Source organism: Strigops habroptila, chromosome Z (genome assembly GCF_004027225.2).
Source record: "Strigops habroptila isolate Jane chromosome Z, bStrHab1.2.pri, whole genome shotgun sequence".
In the NCBI taxonomy this organism is placed as follows: domain Eukaryota; kingdom Metazoa; phylum Chordata; class Aves; order Psittaciformes; family Psittacidae; genus Strigops; species Strigops habroptila.
In genome coordinates, this window is record NC_044302.2 from 50,841,686 (window position 1) to 50,866,489 (window position 24,804).

Sequence of the window (24,804 nt, forward strand, 5' to 3'; positions counted from 1 at the left end):
GCTTTGCAAACTGCCATCCTCACTTCACCGTCTAACACTGTTGGAGCCCCCACAGAGCCACAAGACTGAAAAACGCTCACTCAGGTCTCCTGCACGGCTCACCCTGACGCCCCGTCGGTCTGGGGCAGCGGGCGGCTCACACCCCTCCACTCGCCACGTGCAGGACCCGAGGAGCGGAGGCTGCGGCGGGGCGGGAGCTCCGAACCCGAACCGCCGGGGGCCGCGGCAGCAGCAGCGCTCCCGCCGCACCCTCTCGCGGCCGCCGGCGGCACCGACACTGGCACCAGCATGGGCACCCGTCCCTCCTCCAGCCGCTCTGCCTTTCCTATTGGTCACCCACCGATATTCTCCCCTTTCGTTATTATGATGACTATTTTTATTATTTTTAAGGCTCCGCGAGCATCCCATGCAAGCCCCGCCGCCCTGGCATGTTTCCTCTGCTGCACGCCGCCTGTAGCCCCGACGCTGACACTGGAACGCTTCAAATGCAAGCCTTTCGATTTTCTCGGGCTAGAACAAGACCTCCCCCCGGCCCCTGCAGACCCCAAGACTCGGTGTATTTGAGGGACCAGCTGAGGGTTAACTGAAACACCTCAAGCTCATTCAAGCAGTTCTTTGTACAGCTAGTATGACTCACACAAAGTACTGACACTTGGTTTGTTTTCTTGTATCATAACGGAACATGATAAACTATCAGTACTGTTAAAGGCACATTCACTCTTGTTACTTTTGGAATGTTAACAAAACACTGATTTGGTAAGAATTCATAGCATTTCCAGAGTTTCTGACACTCTGCGACACGATTGTTCTTCACTGTTTTGCTCTTGGTTATAAGTACCTGCCTCAAAGAACTATCAGATGCTTCCGGACAGATTAAAAAGGGAAGGTGGGGGAAGGGAGATGCTTGGAAGAAAGTTTTCCACAGTTCAGCACTTAGCTTGCCTTACTTTCAGAATAACATATTGCCACTTAAGTAAAGCCTAAAGTAGAATCTGTTTTCAAAGATGCTCAGTAGCTTCTCTGTGATTTTTTGTGGCTAGACTTTCATGAACTGAGCACCCAAAAAGTTTTCTTGAAAACCCAGTGACTTTAATTCAGTAGGCAAGATGAAAACTGAGCTGCCCCAAATAGCGAGTGCTGAAGCCTTCTGAAAAATCAGCCACCTAGGATCTTTTTTGTTTTTACTTATGAGTAAAAAGAAAACTGTTTCTCTCAATTTGTTTTATTGTTGTTTTCTTACCTTTTTTTTTTTATTTTTTTCCAGTTACTGACTTTCCAGAAATTCAAAAAGAGAAGCCCACAATTACAAATAGACAAACTCAGCTTGGAGTGTCAGCTCACAAGCTTTGCCAGGGATTAATGTTTTAAAATCCTTGCATAGCTTAGCAGATTGTGGTATTTCTATACCCAAGATAAAAATTTTGTTTGGCCTTCCCCAACTATCAATATTTGCACAAAGTTCAGGACAGTTTCTGGGTTTATTTCACAGGGGAGATGTCTTTCTATACATATGCAGTATTTATCACACACCTGTACTGGTATGTCCTCACAATTTTATTTGCATTCCCATGGCTACAGTCAAGTAGTACTTGTAGTGTTAAGTCAAAAAAGGTTGAATGGTGACTAATCTCATTTATTCACAAAACATGAACATACTCGCATGCTTTTTAAAGGATTCATTCTCAAAATTGCTCTGAAGATTGTGTGGAATGTTTGGATCATTCAGGCATTGTACACAGGTGAAGAGACTTTCCTCCCAGAAAAATGTACAGGCATACCAGCAGCACATAAATATTTTGGCCTGGATACATCAGAAGAAGTTGTCACTCCTTCTAAGCAATGATTTTTCACTAGAAGTGGACAAGTTTTACCAGAAATCACAGCTCTCATTCAATCTCCAAGGCTCTTGTCTTCAATTCATGCTGAAATACTGACCTGCCTTCTGACCTCTCTTTATTGGGTATCAATTTAAACTTAGCAAGCTTCGGACTGAGCTCTAATCCTCCCAGCCAAGTCCTGACCTGCAACTTGGTCTTTAATATGATCAAAACTAGTTCTTCTTCCATCAGCCAAGCCTGCTACCAGGATGCAGTCAAAGGTGATGCTCAGTCACACTCATCTCGTCTGACCTTCATGCTGTTTATTTTGCAATGTAGTCTTAAAGCTCTGGCATTTTATCTAACTCTAAATTAAATTTCTTGCCAGCAGGTATCAGGTACTTCTTTTTTATGTCAATGGCTGTAACCTCCCTTCTCTGGGCTCTGCAAGTGCAGATGTTTTTAGAATAGTGCTGCTGAGGTCACCTCACTGAAATGATGATTGGGACCCATCTTTGCTACTTGTCCCTTTTCCCCAACCAACTTTGTGCACCAGATTCTTGCAGAGTCTTGCTCTTCCTACCTAGAGTGTGACTGTTGTAACCCATAGCCACAGAGCTCACAGCTCTGACAGCACTGTCAGTCTTCGCAAACATCAAGGTGCTTTTCCCAGAAATACTTCATGTCTTCCAGCAGCCCCTCCCTCATCTTCTCTGCTAACCAGAAACCACCTGAAAACTCACATTCCCTGAGATGTCTAGAAACAAAGTGACAAAGTGGCTGGGCAGCTGATGTGCTGGTGCACTACCTTATTTACCAAAACACAGCTTTTTCCTAGAGGGAGTTTTCCTTGGATGATTCCTTTCCCTCACTTCACTAGTACCTCCTTATGTGGTCCAACACAAAGGTTGGGCTGGCAGGAGGTTCAAAGGCTGACACAGTGCACCCAGTCCCAGCCTCCCTGCTCCTGCTAGAAGAGCACCCTAAATCAGGAGCAGTCCCCCTGTGAGGAAAAGGTCTGGAGACCTTGCCTCACAACCTCAGCCTCCCTGCAGTAGGTTTCTCTGCCCAGGCTGGATGTATTTTGGTGTGCTGACGATGCCCTGGGAAGCCCTGCTGGCATATTTGTTGAGCCTGTCTGAATCCTCTGTTGGCATAGCAGCTCAGTGAAATCACTCAGAGAAAAGCTGTAAGCTTCTGTCCATTTGTAATACTCTCTCCTCGGTTTTCCACCCTCTGTATTTACCATGTTTTCCACCCTCTGTATTTATCATGTCCCAGAGTGCCCTGCTGAACGAAGAGACAATCACTCTGGGCTTGAGACAAGCCAGACAGAATCAGTTTACCCAAGACCACCTGAAGTGAGGGAATGAAATGTTTTTCTACACAATTTTAGTAACAAAGAAACCATGGCAACATGAACCTCCCAAAGCTTTTGTAACAGAGCCGACATTTTACCTGGGCAATGAAAAACGTGAAGATTTTTTTGTGCGTTACCATTGTACAGCTGAACAGAGGAGACCTGGCTTGCTCAGGTTTGGTGCTTGTTCTTTTTTCAGTAACTTTTTTTCTTCTCCAACAGTTATTCTAGAGTTCACAGGTAAGTTATGACAGAATGTAGTAAAGAAACACTTTCTCACACACTTTTTTTTTGCAAATAATAAAGCTGATTCTCAAGTTATCTGGTGATAAGTTATCAATCAGATGGTGACAAGTTATCTATCAGATGCTTCCAGATCCAAGATTGAAGGGATACGTGATACAATTTGACAGCCAAAAGCAAACTCAGCTGAGATAAGCTGTGATCAGAAAAAAAAAAAAAAACCAGCAGTAAATAAAAAAACCTCAAGATCTGTTAAGGACTTCTGTGCTAGTGCACAGATCTTAAAATTGATGACTGGCCGCAAGCCGCTGGTTTTCATATGGAAGGAAGACTGGATGCAAACTACTGACGGAGAATAACACAGCAGAGAAGATGCCAATTCCTGACATAATTCAACTAAGAAAGTAGTAACTTTTTAGTTACTACTAAAAAGCAAAACTGTTTTATGACCTCTCAGACTGTGCATCCTAAACACACTTGATCATCAGGTACGACTGCAAAATTGTATTAGCAAAAATAAGAAATTGTGGTCCCACCAAAGTCAGAAGGCCTTCATATCATCCCTACTAAGTACTGTTAATCAACCTGTGTAGCCCAGTCATTAATCAAAGCTCTAATACGCTTGAACAGGGAGAAAAAAAGCCCATTGCTACAGGGATGCTAGAGAGGGACTCTTCATCAGGGACTATAGTGATAGGACAAGGGGTAACGGGTTCAAATTAAAACAGAGGAAGTTCAGGTTAGATATAAGGAAGAAGTTCTTCACTGGGAGGGTGGTGAGGCACTGGAACAGGTTGCCCAAAGAAGTGGTAAGTGTTCCATCCCTGGCAGTGTTCAAGGCCGGGTTGGACAGAGCCTTGGGTGACATGGTCTAGTGTGAGGCATCCCTGCCCATGGCAGGGGGCTGGAACTAGATGATCTTAAGGTCCTTTCCCACCCAAACCATTCTATGATTCTATGATTTTACATTAACCCATCTTTCAGCTCTTTCTCGTCTGAAGTATCACTTGTTCTAAATGCTTTCCCAACAGAAAATACTCTAAGGAACAGATTTAATAAAGTTTATAAGTGTAACATTTCCAGTGCTACATTATTTGATTGTGAGTTAAGTGTGCAGTGATGTCTTATGCTGTATTTCATTCTCCTGTTAGATACCATACCTGCAAACACTATATAGATCAGCTACACAGGGTAATATGAATTACCCTGCCACATACACTCACATCTTGGAAGGAGTAGGATTTTAATTATGTAAGATAGAAGAATGCTCAGTTCTTGCCTACACAGGTAACTTTTGAATAGCAATGTCAGGTAAGGATAAAGGCGATACTCTTTCATACCAACAAAAACATACTGGAGCTTTAGAGAACTGAGGTAAGTCCACTTACCAGAAAAGTGGACTTTTCTGGTTCAAATACTGACATAGTTTGGCTTAGCAGGGACATGAGCCCTCTAGCTATTTAGGAAAGCCTTAGGAGCTAGGGTTGGTCTGAACCCTCCCCTGGTGAACCTCAGTCTACCCTTGCCATCTTTCAGATTTTCAGATAAAACATGGCAGACATGATCAGACCACAGCACCAGAAGTGGGAATTAAATACAAATGGATACCTAAACTTTAGGTGATATATACCTGTGTGGATCCTCCAACCTGTTATTCTGCTCCTCCACACCAAAGAATGAACACCATCTTCCCAAAAAATCTCTGCCAAGTTCAGAATCAGTTTGGTTGGATTACTCAAAAAATATCTCCTCTGGTTCATAGCTCTTTTCCCTGATCCCTCAGCACTGACACAAGTGCCCAACCCAAGGTATGTGGAGCCTCCTCCACCCCATGCAAAGCTGGCCCTGGCTTCCTGAGACCACCCCAGTTTCTCCAGTGCAGCAACCCCACTCTACTGGAGATAGAAAATTGTCCACAGAGCAGGAAAAAGAAAGCTCTCCTACAAGAATGGGATGGGACATTATGGGACTCTGAGGTGCAGTCAGAAAATGTGTCTCCCCTTTACACTTCCTCAAAAGAGCTTTCCTGTCACATATCTTCCGACATGCCACCGTCCTCCTGTTTTCTGTCAACTACAAAAAGAAACAAAAACCCCTCAAACATTTCAAGCAGCTCAGCTGTCATGCGTAGGTTTGCCAGAGGTTTTAATGCTACAAGAGGTAGTTAGTTTTTGGAGGAGATACTCACAATACTAGTATGGTAACAACAGACAGCATTGTAAAAACCCAGTGAGAGAGAGAGAAAGATCAAAAGGAGTCTGGTCTCTAGCTTGGCATCACAAGGGAAATGCTGACGGCTTTACCTGAAACTCACTTCTATCCACTTAGCTGGGTGAACTGTGTCTCCAACAGACATAGAGAAGAAGAAGATGTATTGGGCAGTGCTAGTTTGTAAAGATTATTAGCCCAAGGGGGTACCTGCTGCTGTGCTGAATCACACATCCTCCCTGAGGGCTGGTGGCTGAACTCTAGAGCAGCATCATGATGCACTAAGCAAAATCAATGGAGGTATATTTAGGAAGTTTTACCCTTTGGGGCTTTCTGTTTATTTGTCTGTTTAGATGGGGGAAAAACCCCAAACAAAACAAACCAACCAACCAAACAAGCCCAAATTGGGCAACTGACTGCTTTTCATATGCCTCTTTAAAAAAAAAATTCCCACAAACAGCAAACAATTCAAAGAAATAGGTAAACTAACCAATGACTCCAGTTACACATTGCTGCCGCAAAAAGCCAAGTGCATCTGTATGCACTGCTAGGCTTTCTGATAAACTAGGTGGCATAACATGAGCTCTCTAGGAAAACCATCATGTGCTCCTATGTGTTAGTACTGCACTAGGAGTCTCGGTCTTGACTGGGGTGTTTGGCTGATACAAATAAATAACTACGGAGAGTGATGCAGCATACTCAGCTTGCACCCTACTTTTGGGTCGATCCACAGAGTCCCACCTCTGGACACCTACGAAGGGCAGTGGTATCGCTAGCACGAATCCTCGCTCTTAATACTGGGGAGGCATAGGAGAAACAGCACGTGCTGCTAAGTGAGCGAAATGTCCTCTCTGATCATCCCTGAATAAATAGCTGTAAGTTTAGACAAAATACCCCACACGGAAGTTTGCTATCTGTTCAACATAGCTAAGTGATTTCTGGGGAAGGGGCAGAAAACGGGTTTTGTACTAGCAGAGAGAGCCCCCCGCCCTCCAAAAAATGCAAGGGGGAGGGGGGAGAAAAAGAAAGAAAAGAAAAGAAAAAAAGCAACAGCTGGCCGAGAGCCACTCAGGGTTCTGAAGCCGATGGGAGGGAACGAGGGCGGGCGGCAGACCGGCCCGCGGTCGGGCAGCCGAGGGGCTCCCGGCAGCGCCGCCGCTCCGCGGGGCCGGGCAGCTCAGCAAGTAGCCGCCGCGGGGCCGGGCCAGGAACCGGGTTAGCGTCCGCAGCCTGCGGTCCCGCGGGTGCGGGAAGAGCGCAGGGGGTCCGCGCAGGGCGGCCCCCGCACCTGCCGAGGGGCTTACCTGTGGCGGACCCGGCCGCCTCGCCCTGCTCCGTCGGACCGGGCTTCTTGCCGGGCCCTTTGCCTTTTCTCCCTTTCCTGCCGTTGCCGTCTTTTTTCTTCTCAGCCATCCCGGCTCCGGCCGGCACCGCGCTCGCCGCCGCCGCCGTCCCAGCGGCGGTCCCTGCGGCCGTGCCCGCGGCCGTCCCCTCTGCCGCCGCCGCCGCTGTCGGTTCCCGAAGCGCCCGAGGCTCCAGCATCGCTCTTGCCTGCCGCCGCCTGGGACTTGGAGCCGCGAGTTCCTTGGAAGTTTTGGGAAACAACTCTCCGCGCTTCTTTTTTTTCCCCTTCACCCCCCTCCCTCCTTCTCCACCCCCTTTTTTTTTTCTTTTTTCTTTCCTTTTCCCTTCCTCTCCTAATAATAATAATAATAATAAACTGCAGCCCACATACACACCCCCTCGGCACACGCCTCACTAATGCCTGTCCCGAGCACCGTACGCTTGTTCTCGAGAGACGCCTGCACGGCCGCAGGGTGTGATGCGGCCGCGGCCCCGGCCCCGGGGAGGGCGCAGGCACCGCGGCCCCGGCGGGGCGGGGCGGGGCAGGGCAGGACGGTGTGGGTGGTGCAGCCTGGTGCCGCCCCCCCGACCGGCAAAGCCCGTGGCCGGTTGCGGGCGCGGGTGTCTCCGCCGCGGGCCGACCTGCGGGCACGCCGCGGGGGAGAGGCGCGGGGCCTGCGGTGGGAAAAGCGAGAGGCGGGAGCGGCCGTGGTGGCTCTTCGGGTCCTTGCGTGCTGCCACTTAGGCACCTGCTTCAGCTTCCCGCGGGGCTACCGGCCGTGCCAGCCCGCCCCGGCGGTGGTGGGTACTCAAGGGAAGGCGGGTTTGCTCTCCCGCCTTTGCAAGGAGATCCTGCCCCCGGGGAGGTCTCACTAACAGCCCGTATTCTCAGCGTGGGTCCGTTCCTACTTTCGTGTGTATCCTTTCGCGGGGCTGGTCACAGGACCACCAGTTTTCACAGCTCAGAGTTGGTCAGGGAAAGACTTGTTGCAGTTCATAGGTGAAACTATACCTGATACAGCCATGCCCGAGACTGCTTTAAAGTAACAGGTAACAGTGTAAATACACCAAACTGGACTCCACCGTCATTCGTAAAACTTCGAGAATCTGTGCATATAGTTGCACAGCTAACCCGAGCCATATTCCCTGCTGATTTCCATTATCTGTAGGAGATGCACTTACACCATCAGGTGGGAAACACAATACTCTGGGAAGTTACAGGAAAGGTCTGCACCAAACTACTTAAAATCTCACAATGGAAGGTTTCCCCTGTATGCTTAGTAATGTCATGCAACATGGAAACCCAGATAAGATCAGAGCATACAAGTAGGATTGCTACTTCACAGTTCTTGGTGATTCCTCCTTTTCTTGAAGAGACTATACCATGTGTCCCCTAAGCTGCAAAAACACTTGCAATGATTACCATGCACAAAAGAGTCTATAGAACATTTTTTTAGGTATTATTTGATTGAAAACAATCAAAAATCTTCCTGAGTGAGGCCCCCAAAAGACAAAACACTCCAAACCCAATGTACACTGAGTTCCTCATCTTCAGTGGCTGAAAGTTCTAGGGCTCAATTTTAGGGATCAATTATTTCAAGATACTCTCCTGGAGCAAGAAGTTTTTTAAGAAAGCAGTAGTTAACCTGTGATGCTGGGTGTTCAGCATTTGGACTTTGAAACAAACAAAAACCCACATTGCTCTTATTAAGTTCTGCCTCTATAGTAAAATAAGAGGATCGTACAACATCGACTGCAAAACAATAAGGCAAAAAAATGGACTCCCTCAGTGGCCTGGCAATACAGCATCAGTGAACGAATCAAACCACCGGGGGGGAAGAGGAGGGGATAAAAGACTGGGTACAATTTTTGAATTTCTTGACACACGGCGTTATGACATCCTGTCTCAAATGTCCTGAACCGAAAATGAGGGAATAAGCCCCAGGCAGGGCGGAGAGAGAAAGCAAATCTCACGGAAGAACAGCTGGAGACGGAGACTGGCGGCAGTAGCTCGGTTTCTCCTTAAGGGGTCACTACTCAGCAAGGAGGCAGCCTGCTCCAGCAATATCTAAGGGGCTGTGTCGGGTAATAAAGCTTACTTTTAAATAATGTCGGTATGACCCGTTTTTCTGTACTCTGCAGAATCTAAGTGCTTGAGGTAAACATCATATTCACTCCATGTTCATCAGTATCACACCATCATTCCAGGGAGTTATCAGCATCGAGGCTCTGTGAGAAGGACACAGAGTGGACCCCCTACCAAAGATGGTTCTCTTTTTGAGGGTGTGATACTGTGAGAAGACCCCAAGAGACCGAGGATGCGTTCAAAATGAAAAGCTAAAAATTCATTGCCAGATTCCTGACTCCATGGCACCTTCTGTCAGAAACAGGAAATTTCTTGGGAAAACATACCAGAAATCTGCCCCGGGGAGAAGCCTGTTATTCCCAGGAGGAAACTATAATTCATTTTAGACAATGTGTCATAGATCTGTAGCAGAAGGGTGTGATTGACTCCTGCATACACTGATGAGAAAGATGCAAGTATCACTTATGGCACGTAAGACTGTCTCTCCTCTTTTGCTGTCACCAGCTGTGAAGTACTTTAACAGAGTGGGTAGCAGCTGACTGGGCACCATGATAAAATAGCTGTTTCCCCCTCAGTTGCAGTTCTGTGGCAAGAGAGTGAGCTTGTCAGAGACCCATCAGAAAACGCTCAATGTACAACAATCTCTCAAACTGCTACGGCACAGTCCCATCTACTGATCTCAAAGCACTATCAGTTCCAACATCCAACTTCTTGAAATAGACAGAAGCAACCATTTACATCATTTCAGTGGAGTGGGAACCATAGCTCAAACATGTCGCACAAGCTCACAAAAATTGCTTGGGAAACTACCATATGCATCAGTTCATTGTAAAAGACAGCTAGAGAAGAGACGCCTGCTTGTCACCAACACAGGTAGAGACTGAGCATGAAGCTTTTACTCATTAACCTCCATGCTCTCCCCATGTCAGCTTCTTCAGTATAAAAGTTTTGCTCTGCCTATGCTCAAGCTCATCTAGTTGCTGGTAGTCTGGCTACATTGGACTGGACCTCTGCACTTTGTACAATTGTTTACATCATGCAAAGTGAATGCAGAACACTGCTAAGTCTAATTTTTCACTCATATAAACATCTCTGCAAAATGCAATGCAGGGTGAAGAGACATATTGGTAAACAAAAATAAATAAAAAGTGCTCCACAGTAACAAACAGTTGAATGAAACTTCAACAATCTGATTTTCTTTTGCTTCTACATTCATTTTTACAAATACACTGGCTATACAAAAGGGGATTAATTACAAATATTCTGAGACTCCAAAGCCTTACCATAAGAGTATGATGTGCTTAAAGACTTTTTTTTTTCTTACAGAAAATGTTCTTATTTAACAAACTCGGTTCCTGAATTTCCAGTTCATAGTTTAACCCTCTTCTCAGTCTTCTCCTAAACTGAGGACTGCCAATTTCTCGTTTTCTCCACTTGATATTCTTCTAAAACCCATGAAAACAAATGGAAAGATAATCTGCGTAGAATCAAAACTGCTTATTGACATGCCATTGGTGACAAGAAAAGAGTAAGAAACATCGGCATAAACAGAATTAAATGGCAAATCCTAACCATAACTGTGAATAAAACACACTCTTAAGCTGGACTTGAAATTTTGTCAGCAACTAAGCACCAAGCCTTTGACATCTACTCAGCTGGGTCAGGACAAGAGTAGCTTTTGTTCTACTGACATTTTGAAGATGCGAATCTTGATTATGCAAAGGTATCCTAACAGTGGCTTAAAGGTCAAGATGACAGACCAACATCTTTGGCAACAGCAGCAATTGTGACAGGTGATGACGTCCCATTAACGTCTATTTCAGGAAATACTTCATTTCAGAGTTGTTTGTACATGTGTCTGTATATATGTTGTTACAAACAAGACCTGATAGCTTTCAATTTACCGATAATTTTTACGGCCTTGCTTTTCGGAAGTTCAGGAAATTGTCGCAACAAGAGAAATGGATACTTTAACATTTACCATTTCAAAACTTTTGAAATCATCTACTCACAACTCCTAGGCCCATTAATGTGCAAAACATTGATGCTCTTCAGTGTGGGATGAATGAAAAAATATTGTAGTGCAATTAATGGGCATAAGCTTTTTCTTCCTCAAAAACATATCAGACCAAATTTCTACAGGCTACTACTACACTTCTGAAAAACATCGTTAGTTACAACCAAGGACATGGCCTCTGAAAGTAAGCTAAGTGAAAAGGAATGGAAGGTGAAAACCTATTAGGAGGTATAATTTTGGCAGCCCCTGTTTGAATCCAAACTTCTCTAGCAGCAGCAGTACTGACAGCTCTCACTTCAGTGGTGGGACTCCATTGACCAGTGTTCAGGTCCACATATTGTGCTGTCACGGAAATGAATCCAAATTTTTTTTTTAAGTGTATTGAAACTTCGTCAATTTCTGGGTGTATATTCTAATTCAGGACTAAAATATTCTGAAATTAAGTTCAGACCAGTTCACTTGGTAAGACAATGAAGTCTAATCACATTAAAAGCACCTTTGATTAAAATGCCAAAACAGAGATTTAGTGTCGTTTAGCAAATTCACATTAAATGTGTAGCTGTTTTGGATCCAGATTGATTTTCCTCACTGTAGGCAAGACTTTAGTGGCCAAGCATGATAATCTTCATCCTCCTGGTGCACTCACCAGGGACCAGCAGGCTTTCCAAATTAAACTGGCACATTCTGCTCCTGGCAGGGTGGAACTGACCAAGGTGTGTTATTATCTCAGTGTCTCTGACTAAATCACGTGGTTAGTCTGATGGATCCCCAAGGGCTCCACTTCATGCTGCCTTTGCCCCACAGGGTCTGTCGAAGAAAACAGCTCCCCTTTGGAGTCAATCACTCTGGAGTGTGTTATGCCTGCTCTGCCACAGCGTTCTTCATGAGATTATCTCAATGGCATGCAATCTCCAAAACATCTTGTCTTCAAAACACCCTTGTGGCTGTATGGCAAAGCTACTAGCATCTTTCTTTACAGAAGGGGAAAAGGATTTAGAACTGAGAGTGGATTTAAACCCCAGCACCTCTCAGCTTTGTAGCTCCAAACTCTCCATGATCTTGTCATCAAAACAGCACCCTGAATTAGGAACACAGGCTCCACATTCAGTCCCTGAGGGGTGCACAATGGTAGGATTTACAACTGCCATATCTACTAAGCAGTAAACTACCCAAGTGTTAATAATAAACCAATATGTCTCATTGGAGCTTAAGAGGCTTTCAACTCCATACTTCAGGGAGGTGCATTCACAGCCCCAAAGTGAAACACAAACACTATCGAAAAAGGAGATGCTGTTTGAAAATGATCACAACAAGGACAGACTGCCTCCCTCTTGCCTATGCTAACAGCCCAGAGCTGGGAAATGTCCTCTCCTCAAGGAGAGAAACCTGAGCTTGGTTCCTTCATCTGTCAGAAAACATGCAAGTGCACATCTCTTATCTCTCAGGGATTAGCCAGGCTCTTAGGTACCTTGTCCAAAAACTTCGAACTGGTAACATACTTAGAGGATTGAGAACTGGAGTTGAGATAACCCTTTCTTTCACTTAAGTGTTCTCACCAATACCATGCTTTCTTTGTCTTTGGCCCAGTTTTTGGTGGGACAATTGCAACTGGACCAGCTGAGGGTATTGCCTCTTGTCTGAGCATACCAAGACATCTAGCCTGGTAGACTGGACATGCAGATGCACATTTTCTGTGTGGATTTCACTGAAAGGTCAGTTAAATGGCCTGCTGTTAAATGCAGAATTTGTTTAGATCCATTTTGTCATCAATAGGCAAAATGAAGGACAAGACTTCACCCTTGCACATACCTCACCCCACACACACGTTCACAGCTAGTTCAGAACTGCTGTGATTCAACTGGAGCTTTTGCTGCCCATGAAAATTGGTTAGATGAGCAGCAGTAAACAAAAATATATTGTATGTGGGGGAAGGAGTCTCTCTGTGTGGGCTTTGTTTTTTCCATAACTTTTCTTACTCAAATCCTTACCAAAAATGAATAAATACAGCATTAGAGAGGGTGTACAGTCACTCCACATTTGTTTTAAGGTCTTTCAACCAGCAAGATAATTAAGATGTATCTAATTAAAGCCTGAACCAGTGGTAAGATTCCCTGTTGTGCTTTATCTATGTAAGAAATATTTATCTATAGCTAGCGAGTCTTGACTGTTTAGCTCAGGCTGTAAAAATTTGTATGATTAATTACAGTGTCCCTGGTTAAATCCCTGATTTAGCAGGCATCATATTAAGCAAAGGAATATTTCTATGGTAACTCTTTTGCTTAAAGCTAGGCACAGACATAGGTATCTTTCAGAAATGGGGGTGGAGAAATATTGTTCTTTCAGAAAGTCTTCATGACCTTTCCTTTCTAAATAAGTGGAACTTTAGGTAAAAAATGTCATTCCTGCTATCAAATTTTCTCAGCTGCAACCTTCACTGAGAATATTCTATGAGTAATATGTTGTTTTCACTGAGTTGTTTCAGAAAGTTGCATGCACTTTCCATCACATCCAAGCAGAAGATAATTTTGGTAGGCTTGCCTCAAAAAGAGAAATGTGGTGTGCAAGAGTATCATTTCATGCTGTGAAATAAGGATTGAAGTGAAAGGTTAAATAGGAAACTAGTCAAGTGGTAAATTAAAGCCCAGGGAAATCCAGTTATTTCAAGCCTCAAAAAATAATGTTTTCAAGTTGTGTTAAACGCAGTGCACTGGTGGGTGGGGTTGTGGTGGGGTGTTACCTGCAGACAGGCCACAACAAAAACTGTATTTGTCTGTTTTAAGCCTTGCCATCCATTTGGGAGCGTAGCAGGGTGGGGAGGAAAGGAGGAAATGCACCACGAATACACCTGGGCACCCTGTAGCTATCCTAAGAACAAGGTACCTGGCTGACGGACAGGAGCTGGGAGCATAAATCTGGAAAATTACTCTCTACATGCCCAGTTCTTGTGATCTCCTTTAGGACCCTGCTTCTGGCCATTATTAGAAAATGGACATTAAGCTAGATGGGACTTTAGTTTAACCCAGTATGACTAGTTCTCTGTTCTTTTGCTTTGCATGCAATTTAACAAGTGCCTAAGGTCTCAGGTCAGCATAAAGCTTTATCATATTTCTAAAAGCAAGTGGTGACTTCAGTGATCTGTAAGTGAGCGAAGGTTCAGAGCTGTTTATAGGAACTTGTTCCTTCTTCTTAGACTAATTACCTTTCATTTTTTCCACAAGTGTAGAGACATGGTGTGAAGTCCTGATGCACTATCCTTCTGCCACAGTTAGGGTGACCGGAGCCCCCACAGCTTCATCATTTTGGGACGTCAGGAAGTACCAAAATATACACCTAATACCAAAAATACTAGTACCTAGAACCAAAATGTACACCTAGTAAAAGATTGCCAAGGGAAAGTTAAAACTACTTTAAAAAAAAAAAAACTTCATTTTTCTTTTCATGGCTTTGCAAAATCATGAATGAGGTTTTATGGGTTGCTTAGTGGTGGTGGGAAAATTGAGTCCATAAGAAAATACCAGACAAAGAGCTAAATATAGTTTTGTTTGGCAAAAGGTGTGGTGAGGAAGATAGTGAATGTAGTGTGAAAGTTGAAGAAAAATCCAGAGGTCAAATCCCTGAGAGTGGAAAATTAGTACAGCTCCTTTGAAGTTCATACGGCTAGCAATTTTCTCACCTGAAAATTTGGTCCTAACACATGACTATTTCCATATGGGTCCTAGTTTAAAACATGTAGGTAGCAAATACTAGCTTTGCTGTCTGCTGACTAATTCCTCTCTTTTTAAAGCCTGAATAGGTAGTCAAGCTGGAGACCCTCAGCACTGGCAGTGCTGTGATGTGAAGAGGCTGGTGTGACTTCCTCTGTGGATAAAACTTGTTGTGAAATACGCTTTAGACAGAACTTTCTCAATATCTTGAGGTCATACACACACACATATGCAAAAAATACAACTCAGGAGATGCTGTAGGGCCTCACAGATCCCAGTAAGCACAGTATTTCACCATTGTGAAGACCTGACTAGATGTATATTTAGGGTTCTTTTGGATCACTGAAAAATTCCTACAGGTTGTGCCCTGGCTGACAAGTTTAAGTGCTTAAAAATATGAATAACTAGGATATGGGTACTTCCTTTTGGAGCAAAGTTTTTTAAAAACCTTCATTAATCCTACCCCTATGAAAACAATGTGGAATTCAGCTGTCAGGGAATAATATGTGTGGTGCCTGTGTCACTAAATTCTTTCAAGTAGTTTTAATTGACTCGTAAAACGTTCAAAATGGAGCCAAGACAGGAATCCTGTTACCCTACATGTACTAGTCCTATACTGCTTGCTTAGTAAAAGCACTTAAAGTTGTGGGATCACCTCACTGACCAGAGAAAAAATATTTGTTTTTAATGACAATTCCTTCTGCAAGTTTATTTATGAGTTAAAATCGACAATGAATGTGCAATTCTGCAAGCTCAAACCTTTGACTGTTCATGATTAATCCACAGAAAGACTGCAGATATGTCAGTTATAAGGGAAAATATGAAAGTGCTATTTGATAGCTCTGTGTAGCTCTATGCTGTGGCATTATGCAAACCCATTTGATCCTACAGTTTGCTCCTGAACTATTCATAACTATTCTTCACAGTTACAAGGTGGAGAACTTGGTAATCTAGAATATCCATCTCAGCTATGTAGCTAATCACCTAAATCACAATGTTTATGTTCCAAGGTGGGAAGGTAACATTTATAACCAAAACCAGGGTCTCAGCCTAGTAATAGGACTGACAGCAGTCACTGTTTCTAGTGCATACTGATCTCTCTTCTCTGTTAAGGGGTATTAACTAATATTTCTTTTGCCAGGTTTCATTCTGCATCAGGTAAGTGATGGTCAGCCTACTATTAGCATTTCTTACATCTGTCACTTTAATCGTGATATCTCCAGAGAAAAAAACTCTACACCAAAAGCAAAGAGATTACAGTCAAAGAAATCCTGATGATTTGGTAAGAACCTGTCAGTGAAACCTGGGAGGAGTCAAAAGTGCCATGAAATATTCTGGGATGCACCAGTAACTGATGTGTTCACAGTGAGTGGTTGTACAATATGCCAGTGGTAACAACATATTGCACAGAGAAAACAAAGAGAAGACATTTTTGTCAAGATTCTTCACAAAATATCAGCTGCCCAGGGACACTGACCAAAAAAAAACCAACTCCAAAGGACCTTCTGAGACTGAACAAGTAAGTCATCCAAGAAAAGTATCCCTGGGGAATGCATACTTCCAATATGGTGCATAAAGACTTGCCAAACTGACACCTGCAGTTGCCTTCTCAAAATACAGCAAGTAGCAGAAGCCTTCTCTTTCAATATTACCAATATGCTGATAGTGACAACTTTGTCAGTATTGTCAATATACTGTTAGCCGGCAGTGAAACAACATGTATTCCAGGTGAAATAATGCTATATTACAGAGACTAAATACAGCAAAGATGTTCAAGAAGACAATTGGCTTACTTGCAAACACTAAACTCAGCTGTATGGTTTTCAGTGGCGCAGGGTCATGTACACAACAAAACAAAACAGCGGCATTCTACTTTCAGCCCATACTGCAAGTAGTTTAGAAAAAAAAGTATTTCCATTGTGAATGGAAAGCTCTGGGACCATGACGGAAAGCTGGATATTTTGCCTAATAAACCTACAGAACAACAACTCAACAGGCTGACTTGCGACAGGCAAAAAGAAAGAAAGAAAAAAATAAACAGCATAGCAAAAATTCATGCAAATGTGAGGTCATCACACCAAGGCATTTTAGCACGATTCCATAAATATGAACGAGAAATGGAACATGAGACAAAGGCAGGGAACAGGCAAGAAAATTGGCAGGAAAGGAGCAAAAGCCCGTGCGCTTCCCCACTCTGTGCTAGGCTCGCTGCTGCAACTGTGCTCCCATTTCGCTGGGTGCAGGATGAACAGTGCTCAGCATGCCATGCTGCCCTGCAGGTTTCACCACGTGCTCCTTTCTGTTTCTGGAGGTAGAACTGGAGTCATCTGGAGTTAATGGCAGGAAAAAAAATCAAGTTTTGCCTGTTCTTCTGAAACACCGTGGACTGGCTCTGGTCTGAAACCTTACTAGAGCCTCTTTCTACAGACAGATACCATTTAACAAAGTGCAAAGTAATGGATAAAGAAATCTCTTGAGTGCGTGGGTTGAATTGCAGTCTGCAACAGCAGATGGTCCAGCAGGTGCATGACTTGTCTACAGCAACAGGATGCAAAAGATATTAAAGAATCTGATGAAGTGTCTGAGCATCAGGGACGCCTCAAGAAAATAATAAGTCACGTTGATACAGATCTCAGTGTTCTGGCAAAAATAAAGTTAGTGACTGTCCTGCGTAAAGTGCTGAGAGCAAGAGCATAAGCTAAACTAGTTTGGAGACCATAATTAGCTAGCAAGAGTTGCTGTAGTAAAATTAAAATAGTTAAGGATCGACAATGCAATCAAATTCAAATGCTGTTCCCTGTGAACAACTGGGGAAGGCAGGCCTAGTTTTGAAATGTCCATTTTTCTGAACTTATCGTAGTTTCTCAGGTGAGCTAATGGCTTTGGCAGGCTGAAATGTGATGCAGAGAAAGAAACTCTGTGCTATGACTTCCCTTGGGACAGCAAAGTGAGTGTCCTAGCACGCAGGGTGACCCCATGCACGAGAGCCTGAGCTGTATGATGATTGGGATGGGGTGGATGCGATGAGGAAGGTGGCTGAGGATAAAAGTACCAACATTCATCAGCTGTAAGTATCTGAAACATTTGGGGGGGAGGATTTAGTCTCCTTTGTCTCCAGTGTACCCCCGTACAAATGCAAAATGTGCTCAAGAGGGAAGGAGCTTTCCTGCTCCTGTGTTTTATTATCTTTCATTGATTTGCTTAGAGTGATATTTTCAAAACCTGTAACTGCCTGCCTTTAGACTGAAAGCCATGGCGAAATCTCTCTTTTGCCCCACTCCCCATGTTCGTTAAAAGCCTGATTATTCCTCCAGCGAATGCCCACCCTTGCATGTCCTTTTATTCCAGTTTGACCACCTTGGCCTTAAGACAGCTGTTTTGCTTTTCCTCATTCTGCAGAAACCCCCATTTCTCTTTCAGAGAGGAAATGCTCAAGGCTTGGAAACTGCTGCACCCACTCACTAAAGAAAATCTGACCGTTCCTTCAGACGTTGCATATTATGTTTACAGATTGTGGTCACATTTAAAGCAGTTTATCTTCGTTCTTACCAAATGAAATGTGAAGAATTTACAGACAAGTTTAAACAAAGAGGTGGGATCTGAGTCATCTTCTTCAGTCATTGGTGGTTTTACATGGTCAATTAATTACTATTAGCTCGAGCATCCATGAATGCCTCTTGGTAACCACCAAGCAAATCACAGTGTTCACCTCCAGGAAATGTCATCAGTTCTTGAAAAGATTGTGAGCAGTACCATTCCCGTGGTTTAATTGGAATAATTCCTAGCTTTTAGGGGGTCTCTATAACGTCTCCCTATTGAACAGAGGCAGAAACTCAAGCATGAAGCAATTTGTTCAGGAAAGCACATCAAAGCTATGGCAGAAACATAAAGATGCCAGAACTTCAAAATGTTGTTCCAGCAATCTGCAGAGCACCATCTTATCTGAGATCTTTACCCAAGACACAAGATATTGCCTGTTGTCCCTTTTAGGCTGTGTTGCTGGTAAAGTCAGGTGGTCCTGGTCTGAGATAGGATGCAGGACACACTAGACCTCCTCTGGCCTTTTTGCCAGGCTGCACAGGCAGGGCATCCAACCAAGTGGTGCTACATATCACACAACATGTCACAGGCCATAGTCTTTTTGAGGAAGACTGGCCACACCAATTTAACCCTAAAGGGCCAGATCTATTGCTCACAGAGATCAGTGAGAGAATATTATTAGAGGTATTGCCACAGAAAGTCATTGATCAGAAGAAAAAAAAGCTGGATTGTGGGTTTTATATTGTGCTGGGCTAATCGCATGTCATTTTCAGAAAAATTAGTGCTCTCCTGGGTAGGTGAAACAATAAAAACAGGTTTTGTTCCCTTTTCATGGGCATTGATTAAGATAGCACCAATTTGACCCCACAAGTACTAAACTCCCAGTAGTGCCCAGAGGGCCAGATTCTGCCCTGGGATGTCACTGTGTGACCTAGCACCATGGCAACACCAACATATGGACTCACACCTTGTGCTTTTGCCATTTTACTGTCTCTGAAACAATACTCATGGAGGCTGACTACCACCATAGGCAATGGATGACTGCATATTGGGGATGGGTTGCCCTCTTTTTCCTGTTCTTCATGTGCAGTGTCTCTCCCACAGCCCTTCAATACTACTTGCCTTTCTTGAGGCTTGGGTGTGATAAAGGAAGTTACTCCAAAACCTGAAGTTCAGGTGCTTGGGGTAAATATGAGGCCCAAAGTAATCAGGGCTGCAGAAAGAAAGGCATACAGACATGTCATAAAACTTTTAGTCCAATAGTAAAAAACAAAGTATTTTATCAGGGCATAGTCCTTGTTGTACTATCACTGTGCCATTGACGAAGAGGGGCAAAATCTAGAGTACATTGGGCAAAATGTGTAGTGCATTAAGTGAGACTGAAAGGATATAAAAGCAGAAATGAACTGCTCCAGTGAAGTATTCCTAGAAGCCAGTCCTAGCTTAGCAGGGCAATGGAGTGGAGGTAAAGGGTTTGGATGGTTACAGAAAAACTGCCTCTGACATTTACTGATACAGGGACAGGGTTTCAATGGATTATCTCCACTCAGGATGAGATCCTGTGTTTCACACAGATAGTTCCGCATGCAGCAGGGCTGGTGCTCCACTGAAAAAGCAAACTCCTTGCTAGGAACTTTGGGGAAAAGAGAAGGAAACAGACAGCATCTCTGACAAACTTGGTTTGCAGCCACATTTCTTAAAAACCTGTGCAGGACTTGACCCTGCATCTGCTCTGGGTAAAGTACAGAGAAGAAGAGAAAGATGGGTGATTGAAGGTATGCAGTCTAGTGGATGTGGTGGAGTCCCATATGCTCCATGTAAGTCTTAGAATCATACAATGGTTCAGGTTGGAAAGGACATTAAGATTATCTAGTTCCAACCCCTCTGCCATGGACAGGGATGCCTCACACTAGACCATGTTGCCCAAGGCTCTGTCCAGCCTGGCCTTGAATACTGCCAGAAATGGAGGAGCATTTACCACTTCTTTGGGCAACAACACGTAAGAGGAAAAGAGAAGGTGATTGAGAAATTACTGAAGTAAGGAGCATCTGTAAAAACAGAAAGCAGTAGTTTCAAACATAATACCTATTATTTTCAGACATGAAATGAAGTTCTTTTTCACACAACTTTTAGCTAATTACATTGTGGAACTCCTTACCACAGGATGGTAAAGGTTTACATGAAGTTCAAACATGATCTGATAAATGCATGGACAAAAAGTAGTGATTCAGGAGCTATTAAATTTCATCACCCAGGAGACTCAAGTTCTTGGAAGTTGGGAAATCATTCCCAAAAATCTCCCTTTGCATACCTCCCATTCCAGTCTTCCACCACTATAGGCTGTTGGCTAGTCTCAGGGGCAGGATAATGGGCTAGATCATCTTTTAGACCAGAAGGTCTCAGCTAACAAAGCTAAGCTTAGGCAAACCATGTTCTCCACCTCTCTTTTTTTTGCTGTGATCCAGCTTGTTTGTTCGTTGTGGGGTTTTGTTTGGTTGTTTGGGTTTTTTTTAGTTTGTAAGTACTATAGGGCAGGTAGATTTGTACAAGGGAGTTGGGGGATACCCTGTGCTCAGGGCCCACCGAGCCTTATCTTGGCACTACGTCCTGCCTGGGGCCTCACAGAGGAGAGACAATGACAAACCAGAGGGGCTCCAGAAGGCCACTGGGTTGATAAGACTGGAATACTGTCCTGCGAGGAGGGTCTAGTTCCTCCTGTGAGGAGCAGGAATGGCTTTGGGGCGCCTGACAGCACTCTGGCAATGCCGGTGGGAAAGAAAGTGGTAACGGGCATAAGCTGAAGCTAGAGCTTCTTCCGCATGATGACAACCAGGCAGTGCAATAGGATGCCCAGAGAGGCTGCATCTTCTCCAGTCTTGGGGGTTTTCAAGACCCAGTCAAAGAGTCCTTATAAAGCCCTGGGTAAAGTTCCTTATGCATGAGGCTCTCCATTTCCACTGAGCCCACTAGGCCCAAAGATAATGTAAATGCTAATGAAATGCCATCAGTGCAGTGTGTAATTTCTCACTGCTTCTGAAATGTATGTATGCAGGCCCTGGCATTTATACTCATGCGAAAACAGAGATTAACTTCAACTTCCTGCATAACAATAATTACCATTAGACTGCTCTGTCACTGTCCTAAGAAAGGAAAGTACATTAGCTCTGGCGAAAGCAGAGAACAGGTTTGCAGCTGGTGTACATTGGTGCAGCATCACTGAAGCCAACAGGCTGCACTGAGTTGCACTCACTGGAAGTCTGTCCCTATTCACTTTGAATGTTGGTTTCTCACCTTCCTCCTCTGCTTGTACAGCATTGATATGTGGTCAGGAAGGCCACCCGGGTGTAGCACATCATCAGGCTGCTTGCAGTAGGTGATGGGCAGGAAGTTGCTTTTACCATGCACAAAGGTGTGCTTGTGCTCCCACCAAGAGGAGAGGACACACAGGTTGCACAATCTCTCTCATGCCAGCAGGGAGACTGGCCAGACCTCTCACACCTGCCCACAGGGAGAAGGAGGAGGAGGGAGCTGCTTCCTCTTCCGCTTGCAGAGCTGACAAGGCGCCCTTTTCGTTTTGAGAGAGCTGTGAATAGACAGCAGGCTGCAGGCATGGCTGTATCAGTGACCATGATGTGGGATCCTAAACAGCACACTACAGAGATGTCTTTGGTCTGACAATGGGGTGCTGGCATGGCTGCACAGCTTCCCTTTCCTAGGGCCCTTTCTGCTCAAAAAAAAAAAAAAATACTTTATAAAGAGGAATGGCCAGCCCTTGCCTGGGAATCACTAACTCCAAACATCCATCCTGTGTTGTGTTGGAATGGCCAGGAGTAGTGGGCTGGACTAATGCCTCCATTGCCACAGGGACAGTGTAATGTCAAATTTATCTGTTACATAGTAATAGTAATAGAAAAAGTCTACCTACAGGTTAGGCATTAAACTGGTCTCCCCCACAAGCCTAAAAGCTGCTTCTGCTTTATTTACACCTTTTCAGCATCACTTTGCTTGTGAACTCTGCTTGCTATCCACACCCAGAACAAAGCATCACCTGATACCTGTTTTGCTTTCTCTCTTTTCCCAAAACAAAATGAGGACAGAGGCAATGCAGGTGATGGAACATTTAATTTGTTTTCTCTAGTCTGAGTAGAAAGGGGACAACATCCTGGTTGGAGCAACACCTGTGCTCTGATAAAGAGCTGGAGCCTGCCCTCCATTAACATGGTTGCAGTGATGAACAGGCTTTGAGTCTTCAAGCCAAATTCCTCCAACAGAAAGGAGTTCCCAACTGTAACACATCACTGCCATCCAGAAAAACTATGTTGTAGAGTGTGGTTTCTTAGGGTCCCTGCTTCTCTGTCCAGCTTTGTGATGCATTTTCTCCCTCCCCTTCCCAAAATCCCATTTAAAAATGCAGATATTGACCAATTGGCACTACAAGGTAATGAGAGACATTTTTGCTCATTCCCAGCATAGACTAAAACCGGGAAGGATGCATTGCCAGAGACAGACCTGTGAACACATGCAGTGGCAGCTCATGCTGTTCAGGAACTGAGTGCACACACTCAACAGAGAAGAATTTCCGTACACCTTTTGGTTTTGCACCTGTGTTCAACCTCTTAACTGCAACACACATTGCTTGAGTCATGCCATTTAAGTCAGTGGGACTACTCACTAAAGTGCTGCTCATCAGGAGAAAGCATTCTCTAGGCAGGCCACAAATACCCCATCATGCTTAAATTTGTGCATGTCTGCTCCAGGCATAATTTAAACATCTTCACATGATCCCTCCAACAGCCACAAACTTTGGGAAAGTCAGAAGAATGCAGGATTGACTGGGTGCATAGACCAGAGAAAGAAAGAACACATAATCATTACAAATAAGGAAGAAAAAAGAAGCAGGAAAGTAAAAAAATGTGCAATACATGGGAGATTTTTGAGCCGGTCTACCACTGTCAGAGGGTATATTCAAATTTTTTAAGGTAATGAACTGCTTCAAGAAGTGTAGAAAAGTATGTCAGGTCACTCTATGCCCCATATGCCTCACCTGCCATATGTGTAAAATTGTTACTAAATGGGAAATATACTACCATTTTTAATATAATGGAGGACAGAAAACTGAGAAGAGGTAGTTTTAGTTCCTTCATTTAAACTACAAAGCTCTGAGACAGAGGCTGCATGTCACCAATGCTGTTCTTTGAATCATCTAGATTACAAATCTTATGGAATGACATGTGAGACTGGTAAAATATCACACTAATGTTCACTGTATTCTTTATATTTGAAGTGTATTATATGTCCAGCATATTCCTGTCTTGTAGTCGCACTTGGTATCTTCCTAGTGGATAGTGTCAGCAACATATGGTCACTGTTCAAGCATCACTGGGGGTTGGAACATAGTGGGGGTTGGAATCAGATGATTTTTAATGCCCCTTCCAACCCTAACCGCTCTATGATTCTGTGATCATAGAAATATGCAAATTGTACAAAGTGTTTCAAGTTTCAGCAGAGTTGACATAGCCCTCACCGCCAAAGAAGAGGGAGGCTATTCAGTTTGGCTCGGTCAGATGGGATGCTGTTTGTCCAAGCCTGGCATTCGTTCCACAAGCAATAAATACCCTGAGTCATTTCTTGGAAGTGCCAGCATTTCCTGGTGGAACTTCTTTCACCCCAAACAAGCACACACCCTTCCTGTACAGCACACTCTGGGATGCATGCTGAAGCCAGTTTGTGCCTTGGAGCAATGTCTCAGCAGGCACAGGAGTGACCTGGATCACACCACTTTACAAGATAGTCTTGGGCCAGGCAGTTTCTAATGCCATGTGAAAAGCAGAGGGCATCTGTCCTACACTGGGAGAAGTTTTTTCTATCACCTCCATCTAAGTTGCTTTGTAGTGTGTGTTGGAACTACAAATCCACTGCTTCAGCTCAGGGGCACTGTCTTGGCTGGACAAGCTGGATGGGGAAATTGAAAAGTAGGGATCAGCCACAAAACAGCTGTGGGCCCAAGTACCAGGTTAGGAAAGTTTCTGAGTCATGATCTCCAGAACCTAAGTCTTCTCTTGAAGTCATGAAGGAAGAGTTTTGCACAAAACTCTGAGCCAGATGACGGGATTTACCAAAGATGTTGCTAATTTTTCAGTTGCCCCCACAAGACTTCACCATAGTCGCATTACATCAAACTATCTGAACAGAAAGAATCAGACTAGTTGAATCATGAAAAATGTTTACCTGATGCATGGCTAGGAAAAAAAATTTTTTTTTTTTTTATATATTTTTTTTTTTTCTTTTACTGGACAGATGTGTGTTTTGAAGAGAAAAAGAGGTATTTGGGGGACTTTTCTTCAACCTAGGCTCTTCCTGCATAGACCCACTTTAACCAGTGCCACGTGCATGGGCACTAATCTGCTTTCTTTGCAGATACTAAGCTTAGCAGGCTTGGGTCTAGTGTAAGTCACACACCTTCCTTCCCATTTATCATCATCCTT

The 24,804-nt window shown here is 44.0% G+C and overlaps 1 protein-coding gene across 2 annotated transcripts in view; it reads right to left on the reverse strand.

Moving 5' to 3' along the window:
* Positions 1 to 24,804, reverse strand: part of NRG1 (neuregulin 1) — a 293,355-nt gene that overhangs the window by 173,205 nt on the left and 95,346 nt on the right. Inside the window, exon 1 of one of the 2 annotated variants that reach the window (XM_030469678.1) lies at positions 6,933 to 7,399. The exons of the other annotated variant lie outside the window; for it this stretch is intronic. Coding sequence (XP_030325538.1) covers positions 6,933 to 7,170 — 238 coding nt within the window. The 5' untranslated portion in view covers positions 7,171 to 7,399. Of the gene's footprint in view, positions 1 to 6,932; positions 7,400 to 24,804 lie in introns of those variants that run through there. 2 annotated transcript variants of the gene reach the window in all.